This window comes from Bombina bombina, chromosome 10, assembly GCF_027579735.1.
Source record: "Bombina bombina isolate aBomBom1 chromosome 10, aBomBom1.pri, whole genome shotgun sequence".
In the NCBI taxonomy this organism is placed as follows: Eukaryota; Metazoa; Chordata; class Amphibia; order Anura; family Bombinatoridae; genus Bombina; species Bombina bombina.
The window spans coordinates 163,253,193-163,271,041 of NC_069508.1; the positions used below are offsets into that span (position 1 = coordinate 163,253,193).

The 17,849-nt window shown below is 38.8% G+C and overlaps 1 protein-coding gene across 1 annotated transcript in view; it reads left to right on the plus strand.

The window, feature by feature from the left end:
• ORC1 (origin recognition complex subunit 1) overlaps positions 1-17,849 on the plus strand; it is a 116,870-nt gene that overhangs the window by 5,652 nt on the left and 93,369 nt on the right. Inside the window, 3 exon segments of the mRNA XM_053693469.1 lie at positions 1,769-1,896; positions 15,021-15,199; positions 16,819-17,191. Of these exon segments, the coding sequence (XP_053549444.1) occupies positions 1,769-1,896; positions 15,021-15,199; positions 16,819-17,191 (680 nt within the window).

Genomic DNA, 17,849 nt, shown 5'->3' on the forward strand with positions numbered 1-17,849 from the left:
TCATGATTCAGATAGAGCATGCGACTTTCTAATTTACTCCTATTATCAAATTTTCTTCATTCTCTTGCTATCTTTATTTAAAAAAAGCAAGAAAGTAAGTTTATAAGCCAGCTCATTTTTGTTCAACCTGGGTTATCCTTGCTGATTGGTGAATAAATGCTGTCCAGAGTTATGAACCAAAAATTGGCTGGCTCCTTAACTTAAAGGGACAGTCTAGTCCAAAAAAAACTTTCATGATTCAGATAGGGCATGTAATTTTAAACAATTTTCCAATTTACTTTTATCACCAATTTTTCTTTGTTCTCTTGGTATTCTTAGTTGAAAGCTTAACCTAGGAGGTTCATATGCTAATTTCTTAGATCTTGAAGGCCGCCTCTTAAGAATGCATTTTAACAGGTTTTTCACCACTAGATGGTGTTAGTTCATGTTTTTCATATAGATAACACTGTGCTCATGCACGTGAAGTTACCTGGGAGCCATCACTGATTGGCTAAACTACAAGTCTGTCAAATAACTGAAATAAAGGGGCAGTCTGCAGAGGTTTAGATACAAGATAATCACAGAGGTAAAAAAAATATATAAATATAACTGTGTTGGTTATGCAAAACTAGGGAATGGGTAAAAAAGGGATTATCTTTCTTTTAAAACAATAACAATTCTGGTGCAGACTGTCCCTTTAATGTCTTCTTTTGATAATAGGAGTAAATTAGAAAGTTGCCTAAAATTGCATGCTTTATCTGAATCACAAAAGAAACCATTTGTGTTCAGTGTCCCTTTAAATGTTAATTTAGTTTCTCAAAGCATAAATTGCATAATTTAACAAAAGTTGGTTTAAAGGGACAGACTAGTCAAAATTAAACTTTCATGATTCAGATAGGACATGCAATTTTAAACAACTTTCCAAATTACCTTTATCATACAATTTGATTTGTTCTCTTGGTATTCTTTGTTGAAAGCTAAACCTTAGTAGGCTCATATGCTAATTTCTAAGCCGCTGGAAAAGCGCTCTTATCTCGTGCATTTTGACAGTTTTTCACAGCTAGAGGTCGTTAGTTCATGTGTGCCATATAGATAACACTGTTCACTCCCGTGGAGTTGTTTGAGTCAGCACTGATTGGCTAAAATGCAAGTCTGTCAAAAGAACTGAAATAAGGGGGCAGTCTGCAGAGGCTTAGATACAAGATAATCACACAGGTAAAAAGTGTATTAATATAACAGTGTTGGTTATGCAAAACTGGGGAATGAGTATTAAAGGGATTATCTATCTTTTTAAAACAATAACAATTCTGGAATAGACGGTCCCTTTTAATGATAATTTGTGCAACAAATATTGAAAAAAAATTAACTTTACCTAATTTTAGCTAAATATTTACATTTTAGCTAGGTTCAGTAAAATCAGCCCATTAAATAAGTTTTGGTGAGATCGCTGATGTGGCAGCACATGGAACTGCGGAATCTGTTGGCGCTTTACATATAACTCATAACTTTACACACTATTGTTCCCTGCTGAGTGTGTGTTGCCTCATACTCCTGTTTGCCACCTCTGTCCTTCAGCTTAGCTAAGATTAGATGTCTATTTTGGCAATGGCATGGGAGAAGCCAAGTCTCTTGCTATCAGCCATAAAACGAACATCCTGTTGGTTAAAAAATATATATATCATATGTTGCTATTTTTTGCTTGGTTGTATATTAAATATAAATTCTCTATCTTTGCTGATACTCTATGCCTAATGTGGCACATGTTTTAATTTTATTTCTCTTTCTTCAGGGGACTTATTATGAAGTCAGCAGGCAGCGATGTGGAAGTTCAGATAACTCCAGGAGATTTTATTTTGATAGAGGGGGAGGATGAGGACAGGCCCTTTGTGGCAAGGCTCGTAGCACTGTATGATGATGGTAAGAGATGTCATCCGTATTTCCTTCTTCTATATAATAGTTCTGTACTTTTCTCCACCCCCTTTTGGTTTTGTGCATGTCCCAAATAGAGTAGTCTGTCAACAATAGATTGGTTTTCTTTTTTTCCTTTTGCAGATATATCACAAAACACAAATTAACCCCTTAACGACCGAGGGCGTGCAGGGTACGTCCTCAAAAAAAAAAAGGCAGTTAACGCCTGAGAACGTACCCTGCACGTCCTCGGTGTGGAAAGCAGCTGGAAGCGATCCTGCTCACTTCCAGCTGCTTTCCGGTTATTGCAGTGATGCCTCGATATGGAGGCATCCTGCAATAACCGTTTTAAGCCATCCGGTGCAGAGAGAGCCACTCTGTGGCCCTCTCTGCACCGGAGATCGGTGGCTTATTGCGTTGGTGGGTGGGAGGCGGGTGGCGGCCATCGATGGCCCTTCGTGATGTGGAGGGGGGTGGGATCGTGGGCGGGGAGGCCAGGGGGCACACGTGCACGAGAGGGCGGGGGCGGGCACGGGGATGGAGCGGGTGGGAACCGCTACACTACAGAAAAAAATTGTAGGAAAATGAGAAAAAAAGCAAAAAATAAATAAATCAAATTTAAAAAAAACATCAGTTAGGTGGTGGGTGTTGGCTGTGGGGAGGGGGAAGCTACACTACGGAAAAACCGGGTAAAAAATAAAACATATTTTTTTGCAAACTGGGTACTGGCAGTACCCAAGATGGCCCCCAATAAGGCAGAGGGGAGGGTTAGAGAGCGGTTTTGGGGGGGTCAGGGAGGTTGGGGGCTAAGGGGGGGGATCCTACACAGTAGCATATGTAAATATGCTAAAAATTTTTTTAAATTTTAGTACTTTTATTTTAGTACTGGCAGACTTTCTGCCAGTACTTAAGATGGCGGGGACAATTGTGGGGTGGGGGAGGGAAGGGAGCTGTTTGGGAGGGATCAGGGGGTGGGGTGTGTCAGGTGGGAGGCTGATCTCTACACTAAAGCTAAAATTAACCCTGCAAGCTCCCTACAAACTCCCTAATTAACCCCTTCACTGCTAGCCAGAATACACGTGTGAGGCGCAGCAGCATTTAGCGGTCTTCTAATTACCAGAAAGCAACGCCAAAGTCATATATGTCTGCTATTTCTGAACAAAGGAGATCCCAGAGAAGCATTTACAACCATTTGTACCATAATTGCACAAACTGTTTGTAAATGTTTTCAGTGAGAAACCTAAAATTGTGAAAAATGTAACTTTTTTTTTTTTTAATTTGATCGCATTTGGCGGTAAAATGGTGGCATGAAATATACCAAAATGGGCCTAGATCAATACTTTGGGTTGTGTACTACACTATACTAAAGCTAAAATTAACCATACAAGCTCCCTACAAGCTCCCTAATTAACCCCTGCACAGCTGGGCATAATACACGTGTGGTGCGCAGTGGCATTTAGTGGCATTCTAATTACCAAAAAGCAACGCCAAAGCTATATATGTCTGCTATTTCTGAACAAAGGGGATCCCAGAGAAGAATTTACAACCATTTATGCCATAATTGCACAAGCTGTTTGTAAATAATTTCAGTGAGTCACCGAAAGTTTGTGAAAAAATTTGTGAAAAAGTGAACGATTTTTTGTATTTGATCGCATTTGGCGGGGGAATGGTGGAATGAAATATACCAAAATTGGCCTAGATCAATACTTTGGGATGTCTACTAAAAAAAAATATATACATGTCCAGGGATATTCAGCGATTCCTGAAAGATATTAGTGTTCTAATGTAACTAGCGCTAATTTTGAAAAAAAAAATGGTTTGGAAATAGCAAAGTGCTACTTGTATTTATGGCCCTATAACTTGCAAAAAAACCCAAAGAAGATGTAAACATTGGGTATTTCTAAACTCAGGACAAAATTTAGAAACTATTTAGCATGGGTGTTTTTTGGTGGTTGTAGATATGTAACAGATTTTTGGGGTCAAAGTTAGAAAAAGTGTGTGGTTTTTTTTTTTCCATTTTTCCTCATATTTTATAATTTTTTTTATAGTAAATTATATGATATGATGAAAATAATGGTATCTTTAGAAAGTCCATTTAATGGCGAGAAAAACGGTATATAATATGTGTGGGTACAGTAAATGAGCAAGAGGAAAATTACAGCTAAACACAAACACCGCAAAAATGTAAAAATAGCCTTGGTCCCAAACAGACAGAAAATGGAAAAGTGCTGTGGTCATTAAGGGGTTACTATAAAAAAAAATATAAAATATGAGGAAAAATTGAAAAAAACACACTTTTTCTAACTTTGACCCCCAAAATCTGTTACATATCTACAACCACCAAAAAACACCCATGCTAAATAGTTTCAAAATGTTGTCCTGAGTTTAGAAATACCCAATGTTTACATGTTCTTTGCTTTTTGTGCAAGTTATAGGGCCATAAATACAAGTAGCACTTTGCTATTTCCAAACCACTTTTTTCCAAAATTAGCGCTAGTTACATTAGAACACTAATATCTTTCAGGAATCCCTGAATATCCCTTGACATGTATATATTTTTTTTTAGTAGACATCCCAAAGTATTGATCTAGGACAATTTTGGTATATTTCATACCACCATTTCACCGCCAAATGCGATCAAATACAAAAAATCGTTCACTTTTTCACAAATTTTTTCACAAACTTTTGGTTTCTCACTGAAATTATTTACAAACAACTTGTGCAATTATGGCATAAATGGTTGTAAATTCTTCTCTGGGATCCCCTTTGTTCAGAAATAGCAGACATATATGGCTTTGGCGTTGCTTTTTGGTAATTAGAAGGCCGCTAAATGCCACTGCGCACCACAAGTGTATTATGCCCAGCAGTTAAGGGGTTAATTAGGGAGCTTTTAGGGAGCTTGTAGGGTTAATTTTAGCTTTAGTGTAGTATAGTAGACAACCCCAAGTATTGATCTAGGCACATTTTGGTATATTTCATGCCACCATTTCACCGCCAAATGCGATCAAATTGAAAAAAAAGTTAAATTTTTCACAATTTTAGGTTTCTCACTGAAATAATTTACAAACAGCTTGTGCAATTATGGCACAAATGGTTGTAAATACTTGTCTGGGATCCCCTTTGTTCAGAAATAGCAGACATAATATGACTTTGGCGTTGCTTTCTGGTAATTAGAAGGCCGCTAAATCCTGCTGCGCCTCACACGTGTATTCTGGCTAGCAGTGAAGGGGTTAATTAGGGAGTTTGTAGGGAGCTTGCAGGATTAATTTTAGCTTTAGTGTAGAGATCAGCCTCCCACCTGACACATCCCACCCCCTGATCCCTCCCAAACAGCTCCCTTCCCTCCCCCACCCCACAATTGTCCCCGCCATCTTAAGTACTGGCAGAAAGTCTGCCAGTACTAAAATAAAAGGGTTTTTTTAAAAAATAAATAATTTTTTTTAGCATATTTACATATGCTAGGGTGTAGGATCCCCCCCCAAAACCGCTCTCTGACCATCCCCTCTGCCTCATTGGGGGCCATCTTGGGTACTGGCAGCTGTCTGCCAGTACCCAGTTTGCAAAAAAAAAGGGCTTTTTTATATTTGTCTTTTTTCTGTAGTGTAGCTTCCCCCCCCACACAGACAAACCCCCACCACCTTGCTGATCTTTTTTTTTTTTAAACAAATATTAGGGCATTTAAACATTTTTGCTAACACATTTTCTGTAGTGTAGCGGTTCCCACCCGCTCCCTCCCCGTGCACGCGCCCGCCCCCGCCCTCCCGTGCACGTGCGCGCGCCCGTGCGCGCTCCCGCCCCCCCTGCACATAACCAGGGCCATCGATGGCCGCCACCCGCCTCCCGGTCCGGCTCCCACCCACCAACGCAGGGAACCACCGATCTCTGGTGCAGAGAGGGCCACAGAGTGGCTCTCTCTGCACCGGATGGCTTAAAAAAGTTATTGCAGGATGCCTCCATATCGAGGCATCACTGCAATAACCGGAAAGCAGCTGGAAGCGAGCAGGATCGCTTCCAGCTGCTTTCCAAACCGAGGACGTGCAGGGTACGTTCTCAGGCATTAACTGCCTTTTTTTTGAGGACGTACCCTGCACGTCCTCGGTCGTTAAGGGGTTAAAGGAATAGTATAGTCAAAAATTTCCTTTCATGATTCAGATAGAGCATGCAATTTTAAGCAACGTTCTAATTTACTCCTATTATCAATTTTGCTTTGTTCTGTTGGTATCTTTATTTGAGAAAGCAAAAATGTAAGCATAGGAGCTGGCCCATTTTTGGTTCAGAACTTGGGTAGCACTTTCTGATTGGTGTGTGCATGTAGCCACCAATCAGCAAGCGCTACCCAGGTGCTGGACCAAAAATTGTCTGGCTCCTAAGCTTACATTAAAATAAAGATAGCAAGAGAACAAAGAAAATTTGATAATGGAAGTAAATTAGAAAGGTGCTTAAAATTGTTTGCTCTATCGGAATCAGGAAAGTTTAATTTTGACTAGACTATTCCTTTAATCTACAACTTAAATTTTTTTTTATCTGTGTTAGACAAATATATATTACAATCTGTCTTTAAAGATATGTTTATATGCTGTGTTTCTAACCACATTAATAACTTTCTGTTAAAGTGAATGTAAAGTTTAATAAGAAAGTGCCCGGTATCTAAAAATACTTTTAAAACAGGAGCACTTTAATTCATTAACCCTTTAAGGACCATCGCACTTTTCCATTTTCTGACCGTTTGGGACCAAGGCTATTTTTGCATTTCTGCGGTGTTTGTGCTTAGCTGTAATTGTCCTCTTACTCATTTACTGTACCCACACATATTATATACTGTTTTTCTCGCCATTAAATGGACTTTCTAATTTATACCATTATTTTCATCATATCTTTATAATTTACTATTAAAAAAATTATAAAATATGAGGGGAAAAATGGGAAAAAACACACTTTTTCTAACTTTGACCCCGAAAATCTGTTACACATCTACAACCACCAAAAAACACCCATGCTAAATAGTTTCTAAATTTTGTCCTGAGTTTAGAAATACCCAAATGTTTACATGTTCTTTGCTTTAATAAAAAAGAAGAAAAAGTACTAACTCAAATTTCCTCTAGGGGGCGCTCTAAACAAATATAAAATATACAATGTCAAAAATAAAGGGATAAAAAAATATATATAAAAATCAACAAAAATTCACCAAACCATTAAAAAACAAGTGTTCATAACAAAGTCCAAAAAGTGCTCCAAGGGGAGTCAGGGCAGCTCTCTGTCATAGGAAGGTCAAGGTCCTGGTTATGCGAGCGATCTAAAAAGAGAAAAAAAAACTTATAGGACAATTAATTGCAAAGGATTCTAAGTCTAACCCTAAATGGTTCTTTGAGTACATAAATAGCAAAAAATCTAAGAAGGATAATATAGGTACATTAAAATGCGTGGAGGGTAGCATGATAAATAATGACAGGGAGAAGGCTGATGTACTAAACCAGTTTTTTTCTTCAGTATACACAAGAGGAACCATTGGATGATACTTTGGAACAAACTAGAACATACCAGTCCATACCATTAACTGGGTTATGTTTAGAGGATATCATGAAAAAAATGGATAATAAGGTAAATAAAAGTCCAGGCCCACATGGAATACACCCAAGGGTGTTAAGGGAACTTAGCACTGTTATAGACAAACCTCTACTCTTAATTTTTCAAGACTCATTATCCTCAGGCATGGTACCCCAGGATTGGCATAAAGCTGATGTGGTGCCACTCTTCAAAAAGGGAAGCAGGGATGATCCAGGAAGCTATAGACCAGTTAGTCTGACATCAATAGTGGGGAAGATATTTGAAGGGATTATATTGATGAGCATATTCGTGTAAACAAGATTGAGTTCTAATCAGCATGGTTTTAGAAGAAATAGATCATGTCAAACTAATCTAATTAGATTCTACGAGGAAGTAAGTAAGTAAAAATATAGATAAAGGGGAATCAGTTGATGTGATATACTTAGATTTTGCAAAGGCATTTGATACAGTGCCACATGAGAGATTAATGCACAACATTAAGGGACAGGGAATAGCTGAAAATGTTAGCTCATGGATAAATAACTGGATACAAGATAGGGAGCAACGAGTAGTAGTAAATGGATCATACTCAGATTGGACAAAGGTAATAAGTGGAGCCCCCCAGGGATCAGTATTGGACCCTGTTCTTTTTAATATTTTTATAAATGACTTGGAGCAAGGATTAAATAGCGACATCTCTATTTTTGCAGACGATACTAATTTAAGTAAGGTCAATAAGTCAGAGCAGGATGAACTTTCATTACAAAGGAATCTGCAAAAATTAGAAGTATGGGCAAGTAAATGGAAAATGAGATTTAATACGGAAAAATGCAAGGTTCTACATTTTGGAAGTAAAAATAAGCAGGCAACGTATTTTTTAAATGGAACAAGACTTAGCCAAACAGAGGAGGAAAGGGATTTGGGAGTAGTAATAGATAACAAGCTAAAGATGGGTGCACAATGCAGGGCAGCGGCTTCAAAGGCTAATAAGATACTAGCATGTATTAAAAGAGGCATTGATTCAAGGGAGGAAAGCATAATTCTGTCACTATATAAAGCCCTGGTAAGACCTCACCTTGAGTATGGAGTGCAGTTCTGGGGACCGATCGCAAAAAAAGATATTGCAGAACTAGAAAAAGTTCAGAGAAGGGCCACAAAGCTAATAAGCGGATTGGAGAAATTAACCTATGAGGAGAGGCTAGCCAAACTGGGTCTGTTTTCTTTAGAAAAAAGGCGCTTGAGAGGTGACATGATTACTTTATATAAATATATTCAAGGCCCATATTCAGAGATGGCAGAAGCTCTGTTTATTCCAAGAAAATTGTTTCTGACAAGAGGTCACAATTTAAGGTTAAAGGAAAGGCGATTTAATCTCCTGCAACGGAAATTTTTTTTTCACTGTAAGAGCAATAAAATTGTGGAACTCATTACCAAAGGAGGTAGAGAATGCCAATACCCTAGATACATTTAAAAATAGTCTGGATACATTTCTGTATATAAACAAAATTCATGGATATGATTGCTAGTATTAAATGAGGGACACATTTTAGTGGGGTTATTTAAGCTTAGAAGAAGACATCCCAAAGTATTGATCTAGGCCCATTTTGGTATATTTCATGCCATTATTTTTATTTGCGATCAAATAAAAAAAATTGTTCACTTTTTCACAAATTTTTTCACAAACTTTAGGTTTCTCACTGAAATTATTTACAAACAGCTTGTGCAATTATGGCACAAATGGTTGTAAATGCTTCTCTGGGATCCCCTTTGGTCAGAAATAGACATAGGCTTGTGCGTTGCTTTTTGGTAATTAGAAGGCTGCTAAATGCCGCTGCGCACCACACGTGTATTATGCCCAGCAGTGAATTGGGTTAATTAGGGAGCTTGTAGGGTTAATTTTAGCTGTAGTGTAGTAGACAACCCCAAGTATTGTTCTAGGTCCATTTCATGCCACCATTTCACCGCCAAATGCGATCAAATAAAAAAAAAAAAATCGTTCACTTTTTCACAATTTTTTTCACAAATTTTAGGTTTCTCACTGAAATTATTTACAAACAGCTTGTGCAATTATGGCACAAATGGTTGTAAATGATTCTCTGGGATCCTCTTTGTTCAGAAATAGCAGACATATATGGCTTTTTGGCGTTGCTTTTTGGTAATTAGAAGGCCGCTAAATGCCACTGCGCATCACACATGTATTATGTCTAGTAGTGAAGGGGTTAATAAGGGAGCTTGCAGGGTTAATTTTAGTTTTAGTGTAGAGATCAGCCTCCCACCTGACACATCACACACCCAGATCCCTCCCAAACAGCTTTCTTCCCTCCCCACCCCACAAATGTCCCCACCATCTTAAGTACTGGCAGAACGCCTGCCAGTACTAAAATAAGGTGTGTTTTAAAAAAAAAAAAAAAAATCATTCTGCTGTGTAGGAACCCCTCATAGCTGCCAACCTCCCTGACCCCCCCCCCCCAAACAGCTCTCTAACCCTCCCCCTCTACCTTAGAGAGAGTCTGCCAGTACCTAGTTTGCCATAAAACATGTTTTGTTTTGTTTTTTTATATAAATTTAAACATTTCTGTAGTGTAGCTATCCCACCCCCTCCCAGATCCCTTAGGCAAAAATTCCCACCCTCCACAGTCCTTTCCCCCACCGTATTGGAAAAATTTATTGTTTCATAGTGTAGCGTTCCCACGTGCCCCCGGCGACCCCGCCCCCTCTGACTTAGAGCCTCCCATTGATAGCCGTCCACCCGCCTCACACATTGGCTCCCACCCAGCAACGATCGTGGCCATTGATGGCCGATGCAGAGAGGGCCACAGAGGGGCTCTCTCTGCATCGGGTGGCTGATATGTTATAGCAGGATGCCTCAATATCGAGACATCACTGCAATAACATGAAAGCGACTGGAAGCTATCAGGATCACTTCCACCGCTTGGAAACACCAACGTACAGGGTACGTCCTTGGTCATTAAGGACCTTTTTTTTGTAGGATGTTCTCTGTACGTTGTTGGTCCTTTAAAGGGACATGAAACCCAAAACTTTTTCTTTCATGATTCAGATAGAGAATACAATTTTCAACAACATTCCAATTTACTTCTATTATTTAATTTGCTTCATACTTCAGATATCCTTTGTTGAAGAAATAGCAATGCATATGGGTGAGCCCATCACACAAGGCATCTATGTGCAGCTGAGAACAATTAAAATCTAAAGCGCCAGTACAGGCAAAATATACCCAAGAAAAAGAGAGCATGCAATTTAGTGTTTATATAAAAAATAATTTAATCTTCAACAAATGTCACAAAAAGAACCTAAAAATAAAAATATGTATAACATGAGATGAAAATCTCCTAGGTATAAATTAAACCTTATACAAGAATTCAGACAATAAAATATGTGATTGGCCAATCTCTATTAAAATGTGAGTAATCTATAAAAGCATTTACACAAGGAAAATTACACATATATTGTAGGTTACTAATGTAAGCAACTAGAACTGTATGTATCAGAATATCAAGCAATTTGTAACACAATATCTATCATCAAATTATCTACTGATAATCTAAGAGTATGTGCGCTAAGTGTATAAACCAAATAGCTTCCGTTAAATATGGCTAAGTCAGCATATCAGTAAAATGTCCACAAAGGTGCAGATGAATATGAGTGATTTACTGGTATCCGTGATTCCTTTAGTGTAGCACAGTGTTTTTTTAGTGCTCTAATGGATCCACTAGAAACTACAGGTACCTGTTTAAGTGATCCTTTTAAGTTCAGCTCTTAGAATGGAATGAGCTGTCTTCTTTGTCCGATGTCACCTTTTAGAAGAAAATGCCTCCAAAATAAGACAGCACACCTCATTACTTCACACGGAAGAGGTGAAGTAATGAGGTGTGCTGATTAAGATTCTTCTATCAAGATTTTTTTTATTTTGAAGTCTGGGCAAGATTGCTCTGGCGTTCCATCTAAATTTGGGTCTAGCTGTACAAGGAATCCCTTTTCCCCATCTCCTGTAATAAACAGTCTCCTTTGGGTTCGCATCCCCCCAAAGCCCTGTCAGACAGAAGTCCTTCTAGACTTTTAAAAGGGTCCTAGATCCCTAATGGGCTGTAGATTTAGTATTTCAGGGTTACGAATTGGAATTCAACTCTTTCCTCCCAGGAGCAGGTTTCACCTCTCTAGATTATCTGTAGCCAGATAAGAAGAGAGGTGTTCTTGAAATGTGTTCAGTATCTTCCTCCCTGGGAGTGATTGTCCAGTTACAGTTTTGGAACAGGGTATATTTTTTAATTTCTATGCTGTTCATGGTTCCAAAGAAAGATCGCTCCATTCTTCTTTGGTGAGAGGATCAGTTTATAATGACCTTAGACCTAAAGGATACATACTCTGATTCCCTTTAAAGAGTTCTTCTCAGATTTTTTTACTTTCTGGCCAAACTTTTTCAGTTTGTAATTCAACAATGGCTTTGCCACTGCTTCCAGAGTTTTTTCAATGGTCCTGGAAGTGGCGGCTTGCCTGAATGACCTATTGGTTTAGGCGCCATCCTCCTCCATTTCTTATTCTGAGGTTTTTGTTGTCTTCTTCGTTCCACGGATGGTATGGAGCTGGAAAATAAGTCCCTTGTCTCAGCTGCAGGGTAGTCTGCGTAGGGACTATAATTGTTTCCCTATCGATGAAAAGCTTTCTGACAGAAAAGGCCAAGATCCTTCCTCTTGCCTCTCTCTTAAGTCTACTGTTTGGCATCAGCAGTTCAGTGTATGGAGGTAATTGGTCTGATGGTACTTCCATGGGCATCATCCCTTTTTCAATTTCGTTTGAGGGCTCTGCAGTTGTGCATGTTCAGTCAGTGGAAGCGGGATTATTTAAAATTTGTCTTAGAAAATAGGGCTGGATCATTCGTCTAGAGTCTCTTCCCTTGCTGGGTTTTCAGGAATTTAGGTCTCAGAACACATGCTTCGGAGACCTTCCTGGGTGTTTGTGATTGTGAACGCAGCCTGCTGGGTTGGGGTGGAGTCTGGGACTCGTTGAAGGGCAGGGACGTTGGTCCTGTGAGAAGTCTGCTCTCCCTTTCATCATTTTGGAGTTTAGCGATTTACAGTGCTCTGATAGTTTGACTTTAGTTGTTTTAGCTCAGTTTATCGGGTTCTAGTCTGACAATATAGCCTATGGGGCTTTCATCATTTCCTTAATCATGTAGGAAGTGTTTCAGATTTTTCTGTGGGCAGGTGCTCACAGTTCTGTATATCGGCAATCCACTTTTCTAGAGTGGACAACTAAGCAGAGTTCTGTTCAGACAGACTTCCCATCTCAGGGAGTGGGACCTCCATCTGAAAGTGTTCTTCAGGTTAACAACCAATTGGGGCTTAGCAGAATTGGTTCTGATGGTGTCTCGTCAGAACATCAAAGTATCCTAGTTCTGTTGAGGTCAAGAGATCTGCATGCCTTTCTGATAGATGCTCTGGCAGTTCTTTGGAACTTCAGGTTGACTTACCCTTTTCCTCTGTTTGTTCTCCTTCCATGAGTCTTCATTCAGATCAAGTAGGAGAGAGCATTGTTTTTTTCTAATAGCTCCAGCGTGGCCTCGCAAGATCTGGTAGGCGGATCTAGTAGAGATGTTGTCTCTACCTCCGTGGAAGTTTCATCCAAATTTTGATTCCTTGAAGCTGGCGGCTTGGAGATTTCATGCTTGAATTTAGCTAAGCGTGGGTTTTTTCCGAATCGGTCATTGAGACCATGATTCAGACTCATAGTTTATCTCTGGATATTTGTTCTAGGATCCCAAGGATCTTATCTTTTCTCCAGGAAGGCTTGGAGAAGGGGTTATCTGTTAGTACCCTCAAGGGTCAGATTTCGGTTCTTTCCATTCTGCGGCTCAAGCGTCTGGGGTATGGGCCGGATGTACAATCCTTATCAGGTCCTGGTTAAAATCAGGCCTGTGTTTAATTTGGCTGCTCCTCCTTGGAGCCTTAACTTTGTTCTTTAAGTTATTTCAGAGATATTAAGTTATCTGAGAAAGTTTTTTGCCTTTCTGATTTTTCTTCTGTTCTGAGAGTTCTGGACTCTCAGCTTGGCAGTGTGTTTCTCCTTATCTCGTATTTCAGGTAGATAAGGCAGTTATTCGTACCAAGTTTGGTTTTCTTCCTAGGGTTTTTTTTCGGACAGAAGTTTTCTCAGTAAATTGTTGTTCCTTCTCTCTGTCCTAATACTTCTTCTCATGAAAAACATCTGTTGCACATCTTAGATGTTGTGCGGGTCCTAAAATTTTATCTACAATCTCAGGACTTTTGTCAGTTTTCTGCATTGTTTGTTGTTTTTCTGGATAAACATAAACGCCAGAAAGCTACTACCGCTTCTCTTTTCTCTTGTTGAAAAGTGTTAATCGTAGGGTTTATGAGCCTGCTAGACAGCAGGCTCCTGAAAGATTTTCAGGCCCCTCCACTAGGGCGGTGTCTTGCTCTTGGGCCTTCAAGAGAGAGACCTCTGTAAAACTTTTTTTTTTTTTTTTTATAAATTCGATACTTTTGCCTCGGCTGGGGCTTCCTTTGAGAGAGAGGTTTTTCAAGCAGTGGTGCCTTCTGTTTAGGTTATCTGTCTTGTCCCTCCCGTATCATCTTTGTCCTCTAGCTTGGGTATTGATTCCCAACAGTAATTGATGATGATTCATGGGCTCACCGTGTCATTAGAAAGAAAAGAAAATTTATGCTTACCTGATGTATTTCTTGACACGGTGAGTACACGGCCCTCCTTTTTTTTCAGACAGGTTTTTTGTTATATAAACCTCAGGCACCACTCTCTCCTTTTCCTTCAGTCGAATGACTGGGGTTTGTGGGAAGGGAAGTGATACTTATCAGATTTGCTGTGGTGCTCTTTGCCTCCTACTGGCCAGGAGTGATATTTTCAACAGTAATTGATGATGATCCGTGTACTCACTGTGTCAAGAAAGAGAGAAATTTATCAGGTAAGCATACATTTTGTTTTTTAAAAATACTTACCTTTCTTTATGGAAAACAGACCAGCAATCCTCTGCTGCAGATCATGATGTAGTTAGCAGATCGATAACGAATCCGGGTTCCTCCAATCATTGTGTTGCCTCATTGGATGCCAAAAGTGGGAACGCAACTGTTGGAGGCAGCCAGGTTTGTCATCTATCTGCTTACTGCTGCGGGCGGAGGATCGCTAATCTGTTTTCCATAAAACAAAGTTAAGTATTTTTAAAAAAAACATTTATGCTTAATATTTAATTCCTCTTAAAATAGATGCACAAAAAGTAATAATTTGAAGTCTAGTAAAAAAAAAATTATATACTGCAGCACATGTGGGTCAGTTATCAAACCCTTCAATCAGTTGATTCCATTGTACAAAGCAAATTAGACTTGGTAGAAGTCATGCACTTATAATGCTGCTAGTGTGTTTCATAAATAAGATCTGTGTTTCATAAATAAGATCTATGTTTCAGATGCATTTCTTGCTTTGATGTTGATTTTAAATTAATTTCAAATTAAAGTTTATTGTAAGGGAATATAAACCTCAAATGATAGTAAATAGTCAGTTATAAACCATGGGCAATATGCTTTTCCCTCTAATTTTTCTAGGCACTGATAAGGATGTCAGTAAACATGCAATTGTGCAGTGGTTTGTAAGATATGAAGAGATTCCCTTTAAGAAAAGGAAACTACTAGGGCGAGAACCACACCCTCAGGAGATCTTCTTCTATGATGTTAAATCCTGCGAGAATGATATTGATGCAGAGACTATTATTGGTACTGTTCAGGTACAGAATGGTTAGCTTGTGCTTACTGTTTTTTTGTTTGTTTTTTGTTTTTTTTATTCAGTCCCACTTCTTTTTCTAAAATGTTCTCTTTAATTTTAGAACTGAAACATATTCCAGTGCTGTGCACAGATAAATCAGCATTAAAGGGACAGTCAAGTCCAAAAAAACCTTTCATGTTTCAAATAGGGCATGTAATTTTAAACAACTTTCCAATTTACTTTTATCACCAATTTTGCTTTGTTCTCTTGGTATTCTTAGTTGAAAGCTAAGCCTAGGAGGTTCATATGCTAATTTCTTAGACCTTGAAGGCCACCTCTAATCTAAATGCATTTTGATAGTTTTTCACCACTAGAGGGCATTAGTTCACGTGTTTCATATTGATAACATTGAGCTCATGCACGTGAATTTACCATTGAGACAGCTCTGATTGGCTAAAATGCAAGTCTGTCAAAAGAACTGAAATAAGGGGCAGTCTACTGAGGCTTAGATACAAGGTAATTACAGAGGTAAAACACGTGCATAATTATAACTGTGTTGGTTATGCAAAACAGGGGAATTGGTAATTAAGTGATTATCTTTTACAACAACAAAAATTATGGTGTTGACTGGCCCTTTAAGTATAAAACTGTCAGTGCTTTTGGTTAAAAACCGAAATGCACCGAATGTTTTGTCTATGAAAAACAGGCAAAATTAATGAAAAAAAACAATACATTTTTTTTCTATCTATAATTTAAGCATTTTATAGAGCGTTTTTAAAAAAAAAAAAAAAAAAAATTTTTAGTTTTTGAATGTCCCTTTAACAGGGTGGATAAAAATCCATTTTTTTCCCCATTATTTAAATTGGATTTTTTTGATTGAAGATACATTATAATCCAAAGGTTATTCATCCTGTAATATAGATTACTTTTTAATTGTATAGCAAGATGCTGTATATTTGTGACTGTAATGTATTTTTGTTCCAGTCATTTCTGTCAGATTATTTTGGATAATTTTTCTATCTTGAAGATGTTATCACATATTATTGATTTTGTAGTTCTATCTTTTTTAAATAAAGATTACCAAGAGAACAAAGAAAAAATGATAATCAGAGGAAATTAGAAAGTTGCTTAAAATTGCAAGCTCCATCTGAATCATGAAAATTTAATTTTGACTTTACTATTCCTTTTAATATGAATCTGATCCACTCACAAAACAAGAAATATAGGAAACCAAAACGTGACCACACACACACAACTGTGCTTATGTTTCTTTTGCAAGATGTACCGAGTCCACGGATTCATCCTAACTTGTGGGATATTGTCCTTCCTGACAGGAAGTAGCAAAGAGAGCACCACAGCAGAGCTGTCTATATAGCTCCCCCCTTAACTCTACCCCCAGTCATTCTCTTTGCTGGCTCTAAGCAGGAAGGGTAAAGAGAAGAGGCGTTAAACTGTTTTATTTTATCTTCAATCAAGTGTTTGTTATTTTTGTCTTAGTATTACAAATATAAGAATGGCATTGTCTTAGTATTACAAATGTAAGAATAGCATAAAGTTACAATTTAGCAGTTCTCATATCAGTTCTTTTTGTTTAGATTAACATAATAAAAAAACTGTACTAACCCAGAGACTTGTTTTTAGGTAATGCAGTTGACTGAGAGAGACGTTTTCCATATGCAGAAGAACTCTGCAGATGTTCTCTTTGTGAAACTGGCCTGGAATGGGAAGGCTTTCAAGCCCTTAGCCTCCTGTGTCTTGCGAGGAGGTAATGGCACAAAGAGTAATGGCCTTGTGCCCCCTAACTCCCTGCCACAGCCAAACTTCTATCCAGCTGAGGCAGATACTGCTGAGAACAGATTAGCCACCCGGAGCGCTACCAAGGCACAGAGGCCCGAAAATGAAATAGAATCCAGACATTCAGCTTCCAAGAGTTCCCATTCCAAAGCAAGAGGAGATATTAGTGTCTCTAGTGGAAGCAACACTCCCTCAGCCAGGAAGAAGCTGCAGCTGAATAGTAGGTTTATATTTGGGACCTGTACAAATCTTTACTATATGCCTATATTATCTGAACATTTCTCATGTTTCCATAGATAGAAATAAAGATGTAGGTTTGTGTGTTAACCACACGCACACACGCTGCTTGTTTTCCATCTAAAGGGGAGGGTAGTCCACGGCTTCATTCATTACGGTTGGGAATTAAGAACCTGGCCACCAGGAGTAGGCAAATACACCACAGCCAAAGGCTTAAATACCTCCCCCACTTTCCTCATCCCCCAGTCATTCTTTGCCTTTCGTCACAGGAGGATGGCCGAGAAGGGCTGAAGATTCGGAGTAGTCTTATGGAGGGTAGTACTCTTCATATTGGGATTGAAGTTTTAAGTAGTCCTGTCAGCCTCTCAGTGAGAGCCGGGGCGAAAGTTAGACTTTGGAGATGCAGGGAGAGCCTTTCTGCAAAACCATCCTGACTCATATTAACAGCTCCACAAGCAATCGGCGTTGACGAGTTTCGCTACCTGCTTTCTACACTCAAATCCATGTCAGGAGTGAGGCTACTAACCTGTCACATTTGAAGGGCCGTGTTCCTGTTCCACTGCATAGATTCTGGTAAGATTGTTTCATTTTTATTAATAATGATAACATGGAAGACAGGGTCACAGTGTGACGCCTTTTTA